The 20,902-nt window shown below is 43.0% G+C and overlaps 1 protein-coding gene across 2 annotated transcripts in view; it reads left to right on the plus strand.

Moving 5' to 3' along the window:
* Window positions 1-14,363: 14,363 nt before the first annotated feature.
* The window catches only part of ATP2A2 (ATPase sarcoplasmic/endoplasmic reticulum Ca2+ transporting 2), a 49,555-nt gene continuing 43,016 nt past the window's right edge, over window positions 14,364-20,902 (plus strand). The window contains exons 1-3 of one of the 2 annotated variants that reach the window (XM_033098366.1): window positions 14,364-15,019; window positions 15,732-15,749; window positions 15,849-15,931. In XM_033098366.1, coding sequence (XP_032954257.1) covers window positions 14,902-15,019; window positions 15,732-15,749; window positions 15,849-15,931 — 219 coding nt within the window. In that variant the 5' untranslated portion in view covers window positions 14,364-14,901. The remainder of the gene's footprint in view (window positions 15,020-15,731; window positions 15,750-15,848; window positions 15,932-20,902) is intronic. The other variant, XR_004422122.1, reaches the window with a different exon arrangement.

Genomic DNA, 20,902 nt, shown 5'->3' on the forward strand with positions numbered 1-20,902 from the left:
TAAGGTCTTTCAACCAACTGGATGAGGCCCACCCAGGTTATCTAGAATACATTCATTTACTTAAAGTCCACTGGGTTTTTGTTGTTTTTCAGCTTTACTAAGGTATAATTGACAAATCGAATTGATGTGTTTACTTATACATTGTGAAAGAATTCCTTCTCATCTAGTTAATTAGCATATCCATCATCTCTCTTTTATATATATATATATATATATATATATATATATATATATACACACATATATATATTGCAAATATTTAAGTTCTACTCTCTTTGAAAATTTCAATTATCTAACAGTGTTTATCAACTATGGTCACCATGCTATACATTAGATCTTCAGACTTTATTTGTCTTATAACTGGAAGGTTGTACCCTTTTACCAACCTGTCCCTATGTCTCACACCCTAACCCTACCCCCTAGTCCATGGCAACCACTTTTCTACTCTTTGATTTTGACTTCTTTTTTTAGAGTCCACATATGCATATAAATGAGACGACACAGTATTTCTCTTTTCCTACTGGCTTATTTCACGTTAACATAATGCCCTTGAGGTTCATCCATGTTGTCTCAGGTTACAAGATTTCCTTCTTTCTCATGGTTGACTAATATTCTGGGGTGTGTGTGTGTATTACATCTTCTTTATCCATTGATAGACCCGTAGTTTGTTTCCGTGTCGTGGCGATTGTGGATGCTGCTGCAGTGAGCATGGGGGTGCAGAGATCTCTTTGAGACCCTGATTCCAGTTCTTTTGGATAATCACCCAGAAGTGGGATTGTTGGATCATATGGCAGTTCTATTTTTAATTTTTCTGAGGAACCTCCAAACTGTTTTCCATAGTGGCTGCACCAATTTACATTCCCACCACAGCGCCCAAGGGTTCCCTTTTCTCCACATCCTCACCAACACTTGTTCTTTCTTGTCTTTCTGATGACAGCCATTCTAACAGGGGTGAGGCCATATCTCACTGTAGTTTTAATTTGCGTTTCCCTGATAATTAGGGATTTTTCCGTGTCTTTTCACGTACTTGTTAGAAATTTGTGAGTCTTCTTTGGGAAAATGTCTATTCAGGTTCTCTGCCCATTTAAAAATCAAGATTGCTTGGTTTTCCTGCTATTAAGTTGTATGAGTTCATTATATATTTTGGATATGAACCTGTTTTCAGATATATGATTTGCATGTATTTTCTCCCATTCTGTAGGTTGAAATGAAAAGTCATTTTGTTGATGGTTTCCTTTGCTGCACAGAAGCTTTTTAGTTTGATGTCATCCCACTTGTCTATTTTTGCTGTTGTTGCCTTTGCTTTTGGTGTCAAATCCAAAAGGGACTGAATGGGGAGGAGTTGCCAGAGCCCCGAACCTCTAGTGTACCCAGAATTGAATGAGCAGGATTAGAGAGCACAGGTAAAAAGGTGTGCTCACCAAACTGGTGGGACAAAGCAGGACAATATAGAAAGGATCTAAAAGGAAATGGGTGCTCCGTTTGAGGGGAATGGAAAATGGACCAGCCTCTGTGGAAAACAGTAGGGAGGTTCTTCGAAAAATTAAAAATAGAACTACCATATGACCCAGCAACCCTCCTTCTGCCTATATACCTCTGTTCATTGCGGCATTATTCACAATAGCCAAGAGGTGGAAGCAACCAAAATGCCCATCAACAGATGTGGTGTATATATACAATGGAATATTGTACAGCCTTAAAAACAATGAGAAAATCCTGTCCCATGTTACAACATGGATGAACCTTGAAGACATTATGCTAAATGAAATAAGCCAATCATAAGAAGACAAATACTGAGGTATCTAAAGTAGTCACACTCTTGGAAACAGAAAGTGGAATGGTAGTTGCCAGGGGCTGGGGAGAGGAGGGAAAAGAGGAGTTGTTCCATGGGTATAGAGTTTCAGTTTTGCAAGATGAAAAAGGTCTAGAAAGCTGTCGCATGACAATTGTATATATAGTCGATACTACTGTACTGTACATGTAAAAATGGTTAAGATGGTAAATTGTATGTTATTGTTTTTACCACAATAAAAACAATGGAGGTGGGGCACGATAAGCTCCAATTATGCATGGGCTGAAGGTTAGTTAGCTCAGTACAGATTCTTGGGGCGGAAGCCTGACTGCTGTGTGGGTGTACCCCACCCACGGGGCATGACATGCACGCTGTCAGACCTCACCAAGCCACCTGTTCCACCCTAGAACACATTATCTAGAAGACCCAAAGCATCATCTTCATACCCATTGGCCATTTTCCATAATACCCCAAACTGGTTTTGTCCTTCCAATATTTTTGCAAATCTGGTACTTACTTTGCCTCTCCAATCATCACAATAGTAATAACTAGCATTTATTGAAAACTTACAACACTGGAATGACGTGATATCTGATGAGCAAGGTGGAAATTAACCATAGTCAAAACAACCCCTGAAAGTCCCTTAAATTGCCAACAAAGTACACTATATGTGATTTTGTGTAAACAACCCTCCCATATACTAATTCTCAGGCAAACTACACTGTTAGAATTAGTGAGATATCTCAGAAAGTTTATATGCAGATGTTCATGCATTCATACCATTCTCCCTTTAAGATAACTGTGAAATATTCCTAATGGGGAGTGGGGTTGTAAGTGAAAAATTCCTGCCGACCTGCAGGTTTTACTCTATTCTCTTTTAATACTAAGGCTCTATCAAAAGCCAGACAATTGAGAACTTGTCATCAGCCCAGATCCCATGGCAATGCTGGCTTCAGCTTTCTTCAAGGTAGGAGCAGCCTTCAGTCTGAAAGAGGAGGTGGGTAGGACTTGATTGTGCCACAAAGATGAATTCTCTACAGGGCAAACCAATCTATTTACATGCACCTGCTGTGTGAAAATTGGCAGCCGTAAATGAAGTCTCATCAATTTTGGAAGCAGAGGAACAGACAGAGCTAAGTGTTTTGGGGAAGAGAGAGAAAGTGATATCCTCATCTTTGATTTTCTCTGGGAAACCTAACATTGTAAACTACATGTATAGAGACTGCAGAAGAAAGGCAACCATGAGGATTTTAGCATTTTCTATGTTGTTTCACTTGTTTACTTAAAAATTATATGTAACTATATAACGACAGAAATGAAGTAACTAAAGCTACATATATATCTATGTGGATAAACCTGAAAAAAATAAACACCCCACAATGGTGAGTAAAAACAAAAGAGATGTACAGAATGGGTAAGGTCTATGTACAGTTGGAAAAATGAAAACATTACAGTTTGTAAATATATGAAACTATGCATGAGAATGACAAACTCCAAATTCAGCATAGAGGTTACCACTGGGAAAGCAAGGAGGAGAAGGAGCTCTCAAGGAACTCCCATTATACCAATCATGTTGTATATCTTGAACTGGATGGTGGCTATTTGGATGTTTATTATAATTATTGTACTTTTTTTTTAAATTTTTTTTTATTGGTGAAGGGGTACAGAACTTTATTGGGGAACAGTGTATACTTCCAGGACTTTTTTCCAAGTCAAGTTGTTGTCCTTTCAATCTTAGTTGTGGAGGGCGCAGCTCAGCTCCAGGTCCTGATGCCGTTGCTAGTTGCAGGGGGCACAGCCCACCATTCCTTGCGGGACGAGCTCCAACCAACTGAGCCGTCCGGGAGCTCAGGGGCAGCTTAGCTCAAGGTGCCGTGTTCAATCTTAGTTGCAGGGGGCACAGCCCACCATCCCTTGCAGGACTCGAGGAGTTGAACTGGCAACCTTGTGGTTGAGAGCCCACTGGCCCATGTGGGAATCGAACCGGCAGCCTTCGGAGTTAGGAGCACGGAGCTCCAACCGCCTGAGCCACCGGGCCAGCCCCTATTGTACTTTTTTATGTCTGGCATAATTCTTACTAAAAAAAGGAAAAATATGAAGTATCTATATCCTCAGTAATGTTAATGGATGCGTTTGTTGTGAGATTGAACCAGATGGTTTGTTTTAAGAGGGCTGGATCTTAAGATGAGCCTAAAATAAAGTCTCTTACCAGCTCTGCCAAGGGCTTTGCTGTGCACTTCCCAAGGCTTCTTTTTTCCTTTACCCCTCACGAAAGCCACAGGAGGTAGACTCTATTATGCACATTTGACTAATGAGAAACTAGGAACATGGGTTAAGTAGCTTGCCTGAGAGCATGCGTTTGTTACCAGATGGCTGCAATTCTCTGAATTTGTTTCCCTATAATTTCCAAAAGGTGAAACGTGGAAGATCTGTGATAACATGGAATCATGCAGTTGGAAGAACAGCAAATCACAAGTGAAAACATACCTAATGTCTGACAAGTACAAAGTATCCTCTGAGAGTATCATTAGCCTGAAGTCTGGGTGTAAGGCACTAAGCCTTTCCCTTTCCCTCCTGACCCTGGGATCTTCTTAAGTGACATTTAGTTGCCTTCAGTCAAATCTCTTTCAATACCAATGTGTTGGCCCCCTGATCTTGAGGGACTGGAAGAGCTGTCTTCTTAGATTTCCACTGACTTCTCAAGTTATTATTCCTGTTTCCTATGGGCACATCTTGTTTTATTTCCCTTTTTGTGTGCACACTGCTTTAATCAGGCAATCATAATGCCTTTTCCCCATTATCATTGGTGGGAAAGTGAGTAATCTCTCAGTTTTAAAACTTCGGTAAGATAAGGTCAGCAAGATGTGTGTGCTGTTGAGATGACACCCCGCAAGGGAAAATGACTCTGGGTGGCTCACATTGTTTTGGGGCTTGTTTGCGTTGCTGTGCAGTTGTAATGGAAAACGAATAAAAATAAAAATCCTGGGGCCCATTTTGGCCAGCGCTTGGAAAGTTAATCCCATTGTCCTGGCAGAATTCCAGCTCAGGTCACCGCATTCTGCTGGCGGAAGCCTTCTCGCGCAGTTTTTAGTGGATGGAACTCTGCCTCTTTCTCAGCTCCATGTGCAGTGAATTAAACAGATGTCCCTTCCCCACCCTGGGGAGGCCACAGTTCTGTGGGACTCAAAATGATCCCCTCCCCTTACCATAGTGGGAGAAGGGACCAGTCTGGGACCAGGAAATTAAACTGGTCCAAGGACCAGCCCCAGAGATGTTTGCTACAGTCGAGATCTGTGTGCACGTGTCTTTATCTGAGAAAGTCACAGAATCACAGACTCCTTGCATTAAAGGTTTTTCAGGAATCATCTAGTTTGTTTCCAAAACTGCATCTATTCCCTCCATTTATTTTGTAATGTCTTGTTATGCAAGTTTAAAATGTTTCTTTATCTGAAACATTTGTTTATCTGAAGTATTTAGAAATGTATCTCCTTTCCATACATATATGCTTTTGTTGCTTCTTTTATTTTACAGATTTTTTTCTAATGTTTAACTCTTTCCCATATGAAATTTACTGCTTTTCATGGTGTGAGGAATGAATGGATCCAATCTAATTCTTCTCTATACAAATAATCTATTCTCAACACTGTTTATTTGAATAGTGATTTCTAATTGTGTGACTTCAGCTAATGACTTTAGCTTTCTGAGAATCATTTTTCAGTATCTGGAAAAGTAGGAATGATAATGATACCTGCCAGACAGGCTTGTCCTGAAGATGGAGTGAGACAACACATGAAAAGTTCCTAACACATTGCATGCATGGCAAATGCATGTTCAATAAATAATGTGTTCCTTTTTGTCTCCTTTCCTTCCTTTTTATCTGCATCCTTTCTTTTTATCTGCATCATTTTCCTTCCTTTTTATCTGCATCAGCCTTTTTTTTTTTCTTTTTTCTTTTCCCTAGAACTCTTTTATGTACTACTGAAATCAAGCCAAGCTGGAATGATCCTAAGGTTGTCTATCCAAGGTTTTCTATTAGGGAGCTACTGAGTAGAAAGGCTGGGAGAAGGGAGTGGGACGGTGAAGGCACCTTTCTCGAAAAGACCCATCCTAACAATACAGACACTTTCTTTGCTTTCAAATGATTAGGCTGTTTGTGCAGCTCCCTCTGTCCCCAGGTCAGAGAATGCCCTTAGAGGCCGTTAGTGTGAAGCCTCAAAAATGCTCCCCCCCCCCCAAGCAGCCATGTCAGATCTTTGAGGGAAATGTGATTTTTGAGGACACTGTGTGGGTTGTTTTATTTTGGGGGTGGGGTGGGGGTAGGAGTTGGCTATGGGTTTGCTGCATTCCAGGAAGAGGGAGGACTCTGCTCTCCTCCGATATGACTCATGGAAGAGAAACGTTTGCAAACGTCTCCAGCCAAGCCTCTGCTTTTTCCTACTCCACCCATCCCCCACCTTTGCAGAGATTGGACCCACCTGAGAAGTTTCAAATGTTGCCCTTGAAGGCTAAAGCAGAAGGCATGGGTTTGAAATGGAAAGCAGCAAAAAGAAGGGGAGGCAGTTGTCTTGTACCTCTGGACGCCAGCATGTGAGATGCAGGACAAGACCTTACGATGGGTGTATCTGTCTTCCAATTAGGACACGATCTGGGTGGTGGCAGGAGGACTGAGTGAATGAATAGAGCTGTCCCAAGGGACCTTCGTGAGAGAACTTCCAGCTAACCCCACGTCTGCAGAAGGATGGAGAAAGGAGCCAAGGGGACTGCAGCAGAGAAGGCAAGGGCTAGGAAGAGAGGGTAGTCTTGCCACTGAGAGAAAGTGGGAGCTTCTTCTTTCAGGAGAAGGTGAAGGCTGAGAGGGCTGGAGGGGGACAGGAGCGGGTGGGGTGTGCTGGGAGACACCACGGCCTGAGCCTCAGCGACTGCTGTAGCCACATGGGGCTCCTCGGGCCTCCTCCCAGATGGAACAGATCAGGCTTGTCAGACATGCTTCCCTCAGGATACCGTGTCCCCCTTCCTCTCCCTCTCCCACATCAGGAGAGAATCACAAGGTGACTTGGGAGGGCAGTTAACCTCCTGGGACCTTTTGTGAACTATCAAGTAACTACAGCCAGATCACAATGGGAGACCTAAACATGCCTCCACCCCCCACACTCCACCCCCCCCCCTTTATTTTTCTATTGTGGGACATCAAGGGAGCGAGCTGGTCAGCTTGAGAACAAAGATCCTATTGTAGGAATTTGTCCACTGCAACCCTATCCACTGCATTCAGTCCTTGGACGTCTGCCCGATGGAAACTCTACCTGCTCACTGTGCCACCGCCACTGCTGGAGCAGCACCCTGGCACCCAGCAGGGACGGGAGAGGCTGAGCAATTCGTCATTTAAAATTAAAATCACATCTAATCACTGTTCATTTTTCCACCAAGCTCAGGAGGCCCGGCCATCCCTGCATTTTAAGTGCTTTGCTGCTGAAGGTCTGAGCACCTTAAGGGGTGAGGAAAGAGGGCAGTGGAGGAAGACTTTTGAAATCTTTCCCCGAAAATCAAAGAACAAACCGACTGGAGGGAAACAGTTTCTATATTTAAACTACATTATCCCATCAGGGAGCTATGGTTTTGAAAACCATTCCACAGTACTTTGTTTGGCACTGCTGCATGGGTTTCTTCAGGGTTTTTTTTTTTTTTTTTCAATGGCAACATTTTTTTCAGAGCAGTAGTTGCAAAGGAAGTGAATTAATTCAGTGGATACAGAATGAGCGCCTGGTACATGCCCCTCACTAGGCACTGGGGACACAAAGCAAATATGGGACTCGAAGTCCTCAAAGCAAATGATTATCATGCATTCCTTCATTGTTGTGCACCTTCTAAGTGCATATGATTCCTGTTCTCCTGGAGTTTACAATCTGATAGAAGAGGACAGACAATACATAAGTGACTGAGGTGGTAAGTGCTGTGAAAGAAAGAGTACTATTCATATGTTTGCCATTTGCTCTTCCTTCTGCCCCAAATGCTGTTCTTCTCAGCTCGGAATATGCAAATGACTGTATATGAGTCATGGCTCCCTTCTCAGAGAGAGGAGAACATCCTACTGCCCCACCCCCGCCTGTCACTCTCACATGTGTGTCCACATCTCAGTCAAGGGGCAAGGACAAGTAGACAGCTGGGTATAGGAGTCTGGACTTATAAATGTTAATATTTAGGTGGGATTTAAAAGCAATGGGCCTAAGGGAAGATTGTAAGTAGGAAAGAAGTCCAAGTGCTAAGTCCTGGGCCACTGCACGTTTCAAGTGGAGTAGAAGATGGGAGGTTTATGAAAAGCCTGAAAGCATCAGCCAGAGAAGTAGGAAGCAAGCCCGAGTTACTGTAGTATTATAGTGGAGCGATACACAAAATGCTGTGTGGGACATAGAAGTAGCAGCCCATACCTGGGGTAGTGCGGATGGAAGTGATGAAGAGCGCCATTCTCAAGGAAGCCTTCCCACAGTGGGTGGGATTTGAGACTTCATCCTGAAGTATGATTAGGGGCTCGGCAGGCAGATCCAAGCAGCAGGAACAGCCTGAGCGAAGGTACAGAGGCACGGATAACGGTTTATTATGGCAGGAGCTTAGAACTGGAGGGAAGGATGTGGTGGCAGGTGAAACTGAAAACTGCAATGGAAGAATCTAGGGTGTCTTCAATCCAGGTTTCCAGTGTTCCATGCTACTTGCTTCTGCTTCCTTCAAACCAGTTAGATCTTTGACTTTCCTCAGTGAGGTGGACATCTTTTGTTTGGCCAACCCAACATTTATTCCCCTCCTTCTGGTACCAGCACCATGATTTTCCTTTGGGGGGTTGTTTCTTAGGGTGTGGGTCCTGAACTAGCAGATTAATGTCACCTGGGAACTTGTTAGAAATGCAAATTCTTGAGTTCCATCCCAGACCTGCTAAATGAGAATTCTGGACATAGGGCTAGCAGTCTGTGTTTTCGTAAGTCCTCCAGGTGAGGTTGGTGCATGCCAATGTTGGATGACCACTGCTCTAGGAAGTCACTTCCTCCCCACTCTCAGCCCATGTAATTCAGGTGGGGCTGAACACAGCTCCTTCTTCAGTGGGGGGCTCATGGCCTTGAGAAAGTATTAGGCCTTTCCCTTCATAGATGTTGCTAAACTTGGTGGACTCTAAATTGGAGATGCTGGGAACCATGTCTGCTACCACCTGGTGAGCGCCCGCGCCCGCCTGAGAGCAAAAAAGCTAAGGTAAGGAGCAGAGCCCAGAGATAGAGATTCTCAGTGACTTCATTTGAGCAGCTGGATCAAGCTGTTCTAGTTCCAATAAGTCCTTTTTTAAAAAGCATAAGCTAGTCAGTCGGCTTTTTGACCCTGAGCCATCAAAAGAATGCTTACTAATGGAGGTAGGGAGGCAAATCTAGAAAAGACAGTCTGTTAAGTTTGGCAAATTCTCAGAAGTTAAAATTATAGTTTGTGGGCATGTAGAAAATGTAGTCACTAGATTCTGGCATGTGCTCAGTAACACCAGCCATGCTAAACTAGACACATTTTGTGAAAAGATCACTAGAATGGATTTGGAGCCTGTTGTAGACAATGTACCTAGATTTTAGCAACACAGTGGAGAGTCCTTGAAAGTTCTTATGGACAAGTAGAGAAATGTGGGCTGGTTAATAGTGCAGTGGACTAACATCCCATAATCACCTTAAGAGACTTTAATTTACATAACAAAGAATTTAAACAGTGCAGGCAACTCTGCCCACTCAACAAGCATGTGTTCCAGAGTAAGAGATGGCAGATGTGATTAAGTTGGATGGCCTTAGCTCCCACCTGCCTATCATTATAAACACCTTACTGTGCCAGTTCTGAATCTAGCACATAAATATGTATTTTTCTTGTAACATAATCCTTAAGCTGGCTGCATCAGGTGCTCAACCAAAGCAATGGTCGGTTCTAATGCTGTATAATAAAGTATTATGGGAGATAAGGAGGCGGCAGAGTGCCTTATAAGATTTTCACTTTCCTGACTTTGGAACCTATGGTGAAGTTGATTTATGAGATATGATCAAAAAATACGGTGAATATTTAAATGAAAAAAATTATTACAGTAAAAGACACATTGCCATTAATTCCCCTCAAAATGCTCCCCCTCGCTTCGAACACACTTAGCCCATCATTCTTGCCACTTTCTGAAGCGGTTCTAGAAGTCCTCTTTTGTGAGAGTCTTTTTAGTTGCTCTTTTATGGCTGCCTCGATGTCCTGAATCATTTTGACTTTGGGGAAGAGCCACAAGTCACATGGTGCCAGACCGGTGAATGAGGTGGATGAGGACACACCATAATGTTTTTATTTGACAGAAATTGCCGTACCAGAAGTGATGTGTGACGGAGAGTTGTCATGATGGAGGATGATTTACAGCACACTTTAAAACACACCTTCTGACAACCATAGCTCACATCTGACAGACTGAACAAGTTGAAACTCGTCACACACAGTTACCAAGGTTCAATGCACCGCTTCCTGTATTGAAGGTCCCTGCCTTTCCGTGGGATGGTATTTGGCAACAGCATTCACCATATTTTGTGATCACAAAGAAAAGTCTCCATGTCACACACCGCTTCTGGTACAGCAATTTCTATCAAATAAAAACATTGCAATGTGTCCTCATCTACCTTATTCACCAGATCTGGCACCATGCGACTCCTGGCTCTTCCCCGAAGTCAAAATGACCGTGAAAGGTAAACGTTTTGAATCAATTCAGGACATCGAGGCAACGATGGCAGCTCAACTCAAGGCACTCACAAAAGAGGACTTCCAGAACTGCTTCAGAAAGTGGCAAGAATGATGACTTATCCCATGTTCAAAGTGAGGGGGAGTATTTTGAGGAGGATTGATGGCAATGTGCCTTTTACTGTAATAATTTTTTTATTTAAACATTCACCGTATTATCTGATCACAACTCGTACAGCAGTTGAACAACTAAATCCAGGTGATTGGTTATTTTCTAATCTGGAATGAATGTCTAGAAGTTCTATTGGGTAAAGACATAGAAGTCATAAGTCATGCTTATCAAATTTGTGTGTCACCCAAACCAGAACATATAGCTAAAACATCACTTGAAGATGAAGACTCCAAAAGACCACGACAAACGGCAAAGATGGGCCAAAATGAACACAATAGTCAGAGTTCAGTGCCTGGGTTAAAAAAAATTCAACAGTTCAAGGACACAATGGGAAGATTTCACATGACTGCAGTTTATATATACAGAACTCAGTGTTGAGTTGATTGTTAACACAAATAAATGGTGTGAGGAGCAAGCATCCAGCACAAAGGTGGACAGTGATAACTCCACTGCGAGACTGCCTAGAGTTTTGTGTTCCATATTGGGTGTCTCCAGGACTGGACAAGGAGGATACTGAGGGGTTGCAGACTCCTGCTACAGGAGGAACAGCTCAGGGACCACTGTTCTTTTTAGCTGAGAGAGGAGACTTTTATAAAGCGCAATAGATATCTTGAAATACTTAAAAGGATCTCACACAGAGGAGGAATTAAACTTATTCAGAATTGTTCCAGAGGGCTGAACAAGAACCAATGTATAGGAGAAGCTAGTGGGAGGTGGATGCAGCCCAGAATGAGACTGCTTTCATGATCAGAGCTGTCCAAATATGGAACAGACTGCCTTTTGCAATCTCCATCGCTTTACAGGAGGGCTATAGAGGATTGGAAAGTTGGCTCTGGCCTTTTTCACAAAGTCACTCTTTCTACTGGGCCTTTTCTGTCTGCCAGGCTTTTTAAACTCGCCTGCTTATTACCAGCTAACGTCCTCCTTTATCAATTCCTTTCAGGTTCTTTGATCAAATCATCCATCTTTCTGAATCACAGTTTCTCTTCTCTTTCCTCTCCCTGTACTCAATTAATAGACTGTAACTGCAATCCTTGGTGAAAGTATTTCTAAAACCCATTCTTACTGTTTAACCTGCACGAGAAGCATAGGTAGTTCATAAAATAAACTGGGCATAGGTTTATTTCTACATAGGAATGACTAGATCTTTCTGCCTGTGGGAGTCTGAGTTTATGCTTAATTTTGGCAACCTAGAAACAACACGTGTCAGAGACTCCAACAGGTTGAGGAACCAAGTGCATAATTGGCACGTGATGTAGAAGGGGCCAAAGCCAAGCTAAAAATCACAGTTTCAGTTAAAGGGAGTATATCGACTTCCAATGTATAGAAAAGACTGGCAAAGAACAGTCTAGAAGAGTGATGACAATGTGGTTACAGGAGCAATGTGAACCTACATTACTTATCTCCGAGAAACCTATAATGCTGCCTAACTCTGTTTTTGTTTGAAATCCAACCTTTACAACCATTCCCATGAGGCAAGTAGTTCCTGTTGATTTCACAAATTGGAAACCAATGAACTTAAGTTCAGCAAAAATTTGCTGAGGCATTCCCAAGGCAAGGCCTTTTGCAAGTCACTGATAGGTCAGGGATGGTGGGACTGTTTCATTCACACAGGAGTTCAATAAATGATGAGTGTATAACGGGAACTGTACTGTGTCCTGAGGATGGACAAGCTAGACAAGCCCCTGTTCTCATGAAGCTTATATCCCAGTAGGGAGAGACAGGCAGTAAACAGCTAAACAAAAATACAATATCAGAGATAAGTGCTGTGAAGCAATGAAAACAAAAACATGACAGGGAGGGTGACTGGGGCGGGTAGCCACGTTGTCAGCCAAGACATCTCTGAGGTGACATGCAAGCTGAGATCTGAAAAAGATGAAACGAGGCACTCAAAGATCTGGGGAAGCACATTCAGTACAAAAGCCGAGGTAGGGAACCCCTCAGGAAGCTCATAATCACACCAGAGGTGCTTATAACACTAAGCAGAGACCCAGCCCTGGAACAGAGACCCAAACTCAAATACCCAAGGTAATTTCTGGGATGAGAAAGGTTAATGATCCCCTCTGCCTATAGTTCTTCCATTGTTGCTGAAAGAGATGAGATGAGGCAGAAGAACTGGTAAGAAATGGTGCAGACCTGGTCTCAGAGGGAAAGGAACCATCAGCCCTCCATTACCACACCCCCACCATACAGTCCCGGTCCCTCCTGGAGGAGGCTCCAATCCTGTGACCTAACCAGTTTCCACCGTGCTTCTCTTAATGCATTGCCATACACTAGACTTCTGTTTGTTTGTTTGTTTCGTGTAGGGTTTTGTTGGCCCTTTTCCAAGTATCAATCAAAACTGCATGCCAGCCTCCACTCCTTGGAAATAATGAAATGACGTGCCTGATTTTTTCATCTGGGTAATGCACTGTAATTTGCATCTCTTGAAGGAATTTATCTCAAGTCCTGAGGCTGAGCCATCTGGGACAACTGAGGTGATTTTTGTTCTGCTTTGGCTCATGTGGATGGTACAGTATTGCCAAACACAAAAGTGGACTAACTGCTTCATTCTGCGACACACTTCCTTAAGAAAGCTGTTCTTTGTGATGCGAATATGTTCACTTTTTGTTCATGAGTTCAAGCCCTGTTAAATAGTCTAACTTCTTTACATTGGGAAATTCCCTTTATCTTGCTGTTACCTAGGTTTTGTACAGATCTCAGGGGCAAATCATCTGTGGATTAAGAATAGGTCTTGGATTAAAGACCCTTTTTCGCCTATTGGGGAAAGGGGAGTCTAGAAAATAGCCTTGATCTTAATACCCAAGAGAAGCACCTTCTAGTACAAATCTCACTGCTACACAGCAGGTACAGTAGCATAACCTGTGTCTTCTACGCAGGCATGTATCGAAGGCCGTGTGGGCTATTAAAAAGAAAACCTCCAAAACAAAACAAAACAAAACCTTCCTTCTTTTCCCCAGAGTGGGATTAACTCAGTCAGGGCCCAGAACCCGCTGGGGAAAGGCTGATGTCTGCGTGCCGTGGAGCCCTCAGCTGTGGGTGTGGGATGTGGTGTTCCTGAGGCTACAGATGAGGGATTTTGGCCTTGTGGGAAGTGAACTGCGGAATTCCTCCCCTTGGTTACTGAGGCGGGGCTCCGAAGCAGACAGATTAGGATGCAGAGTGCGGCCCTGGAGATTGAGAGCGAGGGGGCGAGCCAAGGACACCAACCAGAGCGCGCTTCGGGAGCCCTGTGCGGACCAAATTCCCAGGTTCCTTGGCCTCGCCTTCCCAGCCATGCACCCCGGCCTGAGGCCGACCCTGAAGGGCAGGCAGTTCCCTCCGGGCAGCGAGTGCAGGGAGCCCACCTTGAGGCTCCCACCCTTCTGGATTCTAGTTCTTTGGGCGGCTGGGGATCTAAGGCCGCACCAGCGGAGGAGCGGGCCGGAGCTCGCGCCCCGTCAGCCCGCGGACCACAGGGCACACTGTGCAGGCACCGCTCACAGCAGCCTCGATCCGGGTTCCGGGGGGCGGTGCGCGGGAGGGGCGGGGCCTGCGTGGCAGCGTGGGCGCGAGCCGCGCGGGAGGGAGGGAGCCGGGGAGGGGGCGGGGCCGCGCCGCCCGCGCCGCGCTGGGCCCTCTCGGCCAATGAGCGGCGTCCACATGCCGCGGCGGCGGCGAGAGGGGAGGCAGCGACGGATAAATGCTATTAGAGCAGTCGCCGCGGAGCCGTCCCCGACGCCACCTCCTTCTCTTTCGCCGCAGTTTCCTCCGCCGCTGTCGGGGGAGTAGAGCTGAGGGAACTGGGCGAGCGCGCTGTGCACCACCCCACCGGCTTGCAGCCCTTCGTTCCGCCCTCAGGGGTCGGCCGGGCGCCCCCTCCTCTGGTCCGGGCGGGGCCGCGAATCACCTCAGGAGAGCGGGGAGGGGGCTAAGGGGCCGCGGCCTGCACTCTGGGCGGGCGGTTGAGGGCGAAGGAGACCCTCCCTTCTGACGAGGAGAGTCGCGAGCTCCCACCGCCCAGCTGAGCCCGGGGTGGGCGCCGGCGAGGGCTAGGCAGCGAGAGGAGCGGTTGTCTGCGGGAGGGGGCGCGGGGTGATTCAGCGCCCCGCGAGGCGGAAGCAGCCGGAGGAGGAGGGGGAGAAGCCAGTCCGCGCCTGGGCGCCGGAGGTGGCACGAGCCCGCTGTCCGAGTGCGAGGCGGAGGCTTGGAGGCCGCGGGGACGGGAGGCGAGGCCCCCGCAGCCATGGAGAACGCGCACACAAAGACCGTAGAGGAGGTGCTGGGCCACTTCGGTGTCAACGAGAGCACGGGGCTGAGCCTGGATCAGGTCAAGAAGCTCAAGGAGAGATGGGGCTCCAACGGTAGGTGCCCGGCGCCGGGGCTGCAGGGGCCCCGCGCGGCCCGGCGCGGGGCCGAGAGCCAGGGAAGATGGCTGACCGGGCCCCACCTCGTGGGTCTCGGCTCCGAGCCCGCCGAGGGCTGCAGGCGGCGGGTCGAGCCCGCGCGTCGGCCAGGCGGGAAAGGGGCAGCATGCGGGGGGCTCCGGATCGGGTCTGCGCCTGCTCTCGATGTCCTCGCGGCTCGAGACCTTGACCTTCCCCGCACGCGGCCAGCTCCGTGACTGTCACCAGCAGCAGCCGGCCCTGGTGGAGGGAGGAACTAGTCTCCTGAAGCTGGGTTGAGTCCTGCGAGACATTTTCTCGTCCCAGCCTGTTTATGAGGCGTCGTTGTAGTTGAGAATGCCTCTGACCGTTCTTGCACTACCCAAAGTTACACATCTGGCAGAAGTGATGACATAGCTGAAATGACTCCTTGTTTCGGGATCCCTGTTTAGATGGCAATGAGATTTTACGCTTTGGGGTAGACCTAAGGCCATTGGTTACAAGTATTGCATATTTTTGGGGGGTACCATTTTAGTATGGTTTCCATTAAAAATGATAGAATGTATATATATCTAGGTACGTCTTTCAAAGATTGATAAGTTTTAGCAATTCTTTTTTAGAAATACAGAATGCTAAAATGTTTTTTCCCCCCTCTTGACACGGTTGCTTGGCGAATTTCTACATTCTACAGAGTTACCGGCTGAAGAAGGTAAGTAATCTTAAAATGTCCCATTCTCCACCTCCACCCCCTCCCTTTGTGTGCTGAAGTTAATATGACATTTACAACAAATATGTTTGTTTCTAATAGGAAAAACCTTGCTGGAACTTGTGATTGAGCAGTTTGAAGACTTACTAGTTAGAATTTTATTGCTGGCAGCATGTATATCTTTTGTAAGTATGAAGCAATTCATTTTCTCTCCAAATAAATAATGTCTATCGGGTGAGAACATTATATTTGGAGGTTTAAGCTGTGTCTCCATTTTTTTTTTCCAAACCTAGATATTTTAAAATTACAAACAAAACACTTGAAGCCATTCGTGAACAGAAAATAAATGGCTGCCTGATATTTACAGTGCAGTTAGAAATTATTCCTGAATGTGGCAGGGTCTTACAAATTCTTGTGGTTTATCAGTTTTTAATAACAAAAAGTTCTTTATTGGAAGGCCTTTTCTGTTTCGGGTTCTTCAATTGTGTAAGATCATACTAAGATGATGTTGGGCTCTTTGTAGTCTGTAAATAGAACTTACAAAAGGAATATTCCAGTTGCTCTCCTGTCCTAGTAATGGCAAGGTGACAGTTTCTGACAGTGACAAGAATGATGACGGCAGTGATGGCACCACTGTTGACCAAATTTGGTCACTGACCTTTAGGGTGGTATATTTATCTAAATTGGACCCCTGTCTTGAGTGACTCCTAGGTTAAGAGAACAAGGTTCAGTACAGTTGGTTCTAGATCTTAAAAGAGGAAGAAAAAAAATTGTGTTTTTTCTTCTTCTGTATATACTTGCCCGCTTGAGTCCTGTATGGTTGCTAAGAAACTGGTGAAATGCAAAGAACTACTGGAGAAGAAAGGTGATGGGGGTTGGTGAGGATATTTCTAGGTTATTAACATTTTTTTTCTGTTCAATATTTTTTATTGCCTTTTTTTCTTGGGCAATGGACTTCTTGGTAGTTTTCCTAAAAATGGTCATGAATAGGACACAGATGTTCCTAATCCTAACAGCATGAGATGCCTTTTGTTCTTAAATTACAATATTTTATTCTTATAAAAACATGATTGGAAGCGAAATTCACCCAGTGCAATACGTTTTTCAGGCTTCACAAAACCTACACAGCTTCAAGGTCTCGTTTTTATGTTTGTATGTATGCAACCAGGGATCTACCTCAGTCTTTGACAACCATACCATAGAGGGCTATTTTGAGAACTGAATAAAGGAAGCAGTGGACATTTTTTTAGGTGAGAAAAAAATTGGGAAGAGGTGAACTTTTTCTGGAGTAATTATATACACAGATACTGCCATGAGAATCTGCCATTTTAGCCAAGGGATGTGTAACTATTAATCAATCCTTATGAATCTTTTCAGTGATATTCATTGAATAAAATATAGAGTGATGTATCAAACATTCAACATCCTGAATTAATCACTCGATACCTCTTACATGTCTGTTCTGAATTAATTTAACCCCACAACCTCCTCGCCAGTAAATGACTGCTGCTTTAACCAATTAAGAGAAAGGAGTAGATCTGTTTGATTAATAAGTTTCAACATATTGTCGTGGGGCAAAACAAATTACATATTTGGGCTAGTATAATATTTATATTTAAGCTGGCTACGTAATTCTGAAACTGTCAGCTCTGGTAGTTGAAATACTGGGGTTCAATACGGTCATCAGGGACCTCTTAGAAGTTAATCAGCTGATGTATATACAAGCCAAAGAGGTATTCTGGCTTGTATGTATTCCGTGTATGTAACTTAAGGCAGTGTTGCAATATCAGTGGCATTATTTCCAGTAAACCGGCTATTGACTATTTGGGTTGTATAGGAACTCTTGAGTGGCCAGGTTGAGTGACTGTATTAACATTTTGCATCAATGATGTGTGTGATTTTTACTTTGAAGTAAGTTTATAGTTTCTAGGCATTTTCAGATGGGCTTTAAATTTGTTGTAAGGTTGGGTTTTTGTAGTTTTATAGGGCTGTGTTTTGGAATTGAAATTTGAGTTACCTTTTGATAACTACTTGGAGTTATTGTTCAGGAAATGAACTATGTTACATTTTTTTAATGGGTTGCTATTACAGAAAAACAATACGTGTTTAGGAAGTACTGTTACTTAATTTGCTTTGATTAAGAAATTACGGATCTAAAACACGTTTTGTTTATTTTCTTCATGTGGAGTTGGCAGTACTGCCACATTGCACTTGACCTTTTCATTCCTCATTTCTTTGTCTTTCAAAAGAGCACTGAGCCTTTTGTGGTAGTTTAGTCCTGTTAGTTTAATAGGAAAAACTTGGTAGAACATTCATGTTCTTTTGGAGAAGTGAATAGGTAGTTCTACAATAATCATCAGGTTCTGCTCAAGTTAAAAAGAAATATTAGGCTTTAGTGATTTATTTCAAATATTAAACTAAGTAGTAAACTGTTAACCATAGTTAATGTTTTGCTGTGGCAGAAAGTAGGAAACTGCATTAATGTTTTACACTTGTGACGTGTAGGGATAAAGTGTAGTAAATTTCTAATATTCATCAAAATAGTTTATTTTAAAGGTCACTTGGATTGGAAGAAGTGAGGCAGTATATATCTCCCGTTGCATATGAAGTAACATTAGAAATTCCTTAATTTTAACATTCAGCACCTTCTGTCCTTGCAGTTTGTCTTTCCATCCTTCTTGGTCACCAACTTTGCCATTCATATATCATATCATATGGTTGCTGACCTTGAATGCTGCTCCTTTTCTTTCGCTGTTTAGTTAGGTATTAATTCAATACTTGGCATATGGCATGGACACTGGGGATACAGCATCGAACAAAATAGACAAAGCCTCTTACCTGGAGCTGACATTCTAGTGGAGACAGATAATAAACAAGTAAAATACGAAATAATCTGTTGGACAGTGACAGTGCTATGAAGAAAAAGTGGGAAAGGGAGGTGGTAGAATAAGGAAGTATGGGAAGGGGAGGGAGTACAATTTTTAAGTAGGGTGGTCAGGAAAGACATCTAAGAAGTTGACATTTGAGGAAAGCCCTGAAGAAGGTGAGCTTGAGGACCATATTTGTGTCATTTATCTGAATCATAAAGTCCTCTATGGTAACACAATTTACATAAGTTTCTTTACCCTCCACGTCCATTTCCCAACCTCAGCTCCTTAGATCAACCCTGAAATGCTAGAACTTTCTTAGACCAAGGCACTTCTCAACTTTTCACTTACATTTGGTAATTGTCTTTTCTTCCTACTAGACCCTTTAAAGGGATTCTTAATTCTTTTTAGAACCTAGGTTATTGCTTTTGGTATAACAAATATTTAGGTGAGTTTGTGTTGGTAGCAATTTCAAACCGTGAGATCTGTCGGTATACTTTGGTTTTCTCAGAATAATATATTCAAGAAGTATTTGCTATTGTATTATGTAGTGATTTGGAAATTTTTCCTATGTTTTCTTTTAATTTCTTATTCTAAAGTAGATCAAAATAAATAGCTTACTGATTGGTTTAATGTATTTAGAGCCTTTCTTTAAAAATGTGGTTTAAAAAGTGAATGTGTATGTATTGTGTTTCTCTGAAAATAAGATCTAGCCGGACAATCAGCTCTAATGCGTCTTTTGGAGCAAAAATTAATATAAGACCCGGTCTTATTTTACTATAAGTAAAATAACTTATATAACTTATTTTACTATATTTTACTTATAGTAAAATAAGACCGGGTCTTAAATAAGACCGGATATAATATAACACCTGGTCTTATTTTGCTGTAATATAAGACCAGGTCTTATATTAATTTTTGCTCCAAAAAACGCATTCGAGTTGATTGTCCAGCTAGGTCTTATTTTCTGGGAAACGGTAGTTTTTTTTGTGTTTGTTTTTGTTGTTTTCTTTGAAGAAGACTACTCTCAAATCTGAAAACATTGAGGAGTGTTTTCACATAATCTTTGTGTCGACATTGGAAGAGAATGTAGTCTAATTCATATGTTTGTTTTTAATGACTGAAAGAATTTTTGTTTCCCACCCTAGAAAATTGCCATAACATTTATTAGTAATAACTTTTTTCATTCTTGTGACTTGTTTAATTTCCACTTCCTCTTTTTAAAGATTTTTTTTAATGTAATTTTCTTCCTTTATTGAACAAGTGTTAAGAGTGTCCAAAGGCATTGGAAGTTTCTAAGGATACAAGAGGAATGCAGACTGGTGCCCTCCCTCTGAAAAATGTGCTCGTGATCACTCTTGTTTTTTTTTTTGGTCTCATTAAGAGCTCAGCACATTATCCAATATGCAAGTAAGATAACTGAGTCACAGTACCTTGACTGTCTCCCGGTTTAAACTGGAACATGCCTCTTTACTTTGGATTAAAATTTGCTTTATTCGTTAAACTCTTCTCTCCTGTCAGAAGTTATTGTGCTATACAGAGATTAATCTTACAGATAACAATTAGAAGATAGCCTATCCTACTCTATTTAAGCAGTTTAAATTGTAGTTGAGTGTTCTTCATTAGCAAGTGGTTACTTTGAATAGGATTGGCAAGATTGAAACTTTGAACTTGATAGATAATGTAAGCCCCAGAAGACATGTAATGTTACTGTATTTAAACAGTGAAAGTAAAGAGAAAAAGAAACTGTGCCTAAAATTATACTGCAGTAGCCTTTTCTTCCACTTTCCTTTGATGTTGTTGAAGGAAGTTGTTGATGAAGTTGATTCTCATTTTTTGCAATCTTAATGTTTAAGTTCATATACTGCCACTTAGGGTCTTAAAGCTTAGAGGTTGTATGAGGTTTTGTTTCACTCATTTATGCATCTGTTTAATATATAGTGAGTATCAACTGTGTATAAGAGACTCTTCTAGGCTCCTGGGGGATAGAACAGTGAACAAAAGGCAATAAAACATAATCTTTTATGTTCAGCCTATTCTTCAAAGATTTTTTGAAACATCCACCCCCCCGCCACTCTTATATAAATACATTTTGTATAACTTCTAGTAAACCATAATTATGAGCTGCCTGTACTGTTGTGCTAATAAGGCATCTTGCATTTCAGTAATAATGTGTCACTCATCCAATTCCTCTCTCCTCTCTCCCCTCTTTCCCCATCTCATGGAGTCTTTCATTTGTTAGCATCATCTTCCTCTTGCACAATAGGTTGTCTTTTCAATAGAACAAAA

Source organism: Rhinolophus ferrumequinum, chromosome 25 (genome assembly GCF_004115265.2).
Source record: "Rhinolophus ferrumequinum isolate MPI-CBG mRhiFer1 chromosome 25, mRhiFer1_v1.p, whole genome shotgun sequence".
Classification (NCBI taxonomy): Eukaryota; Metazoa; Chordata; class Mammalia; order Chiroptera; family Rhinolophidae; genus Rhinolophus; species Rhinolophus ferrumequinum.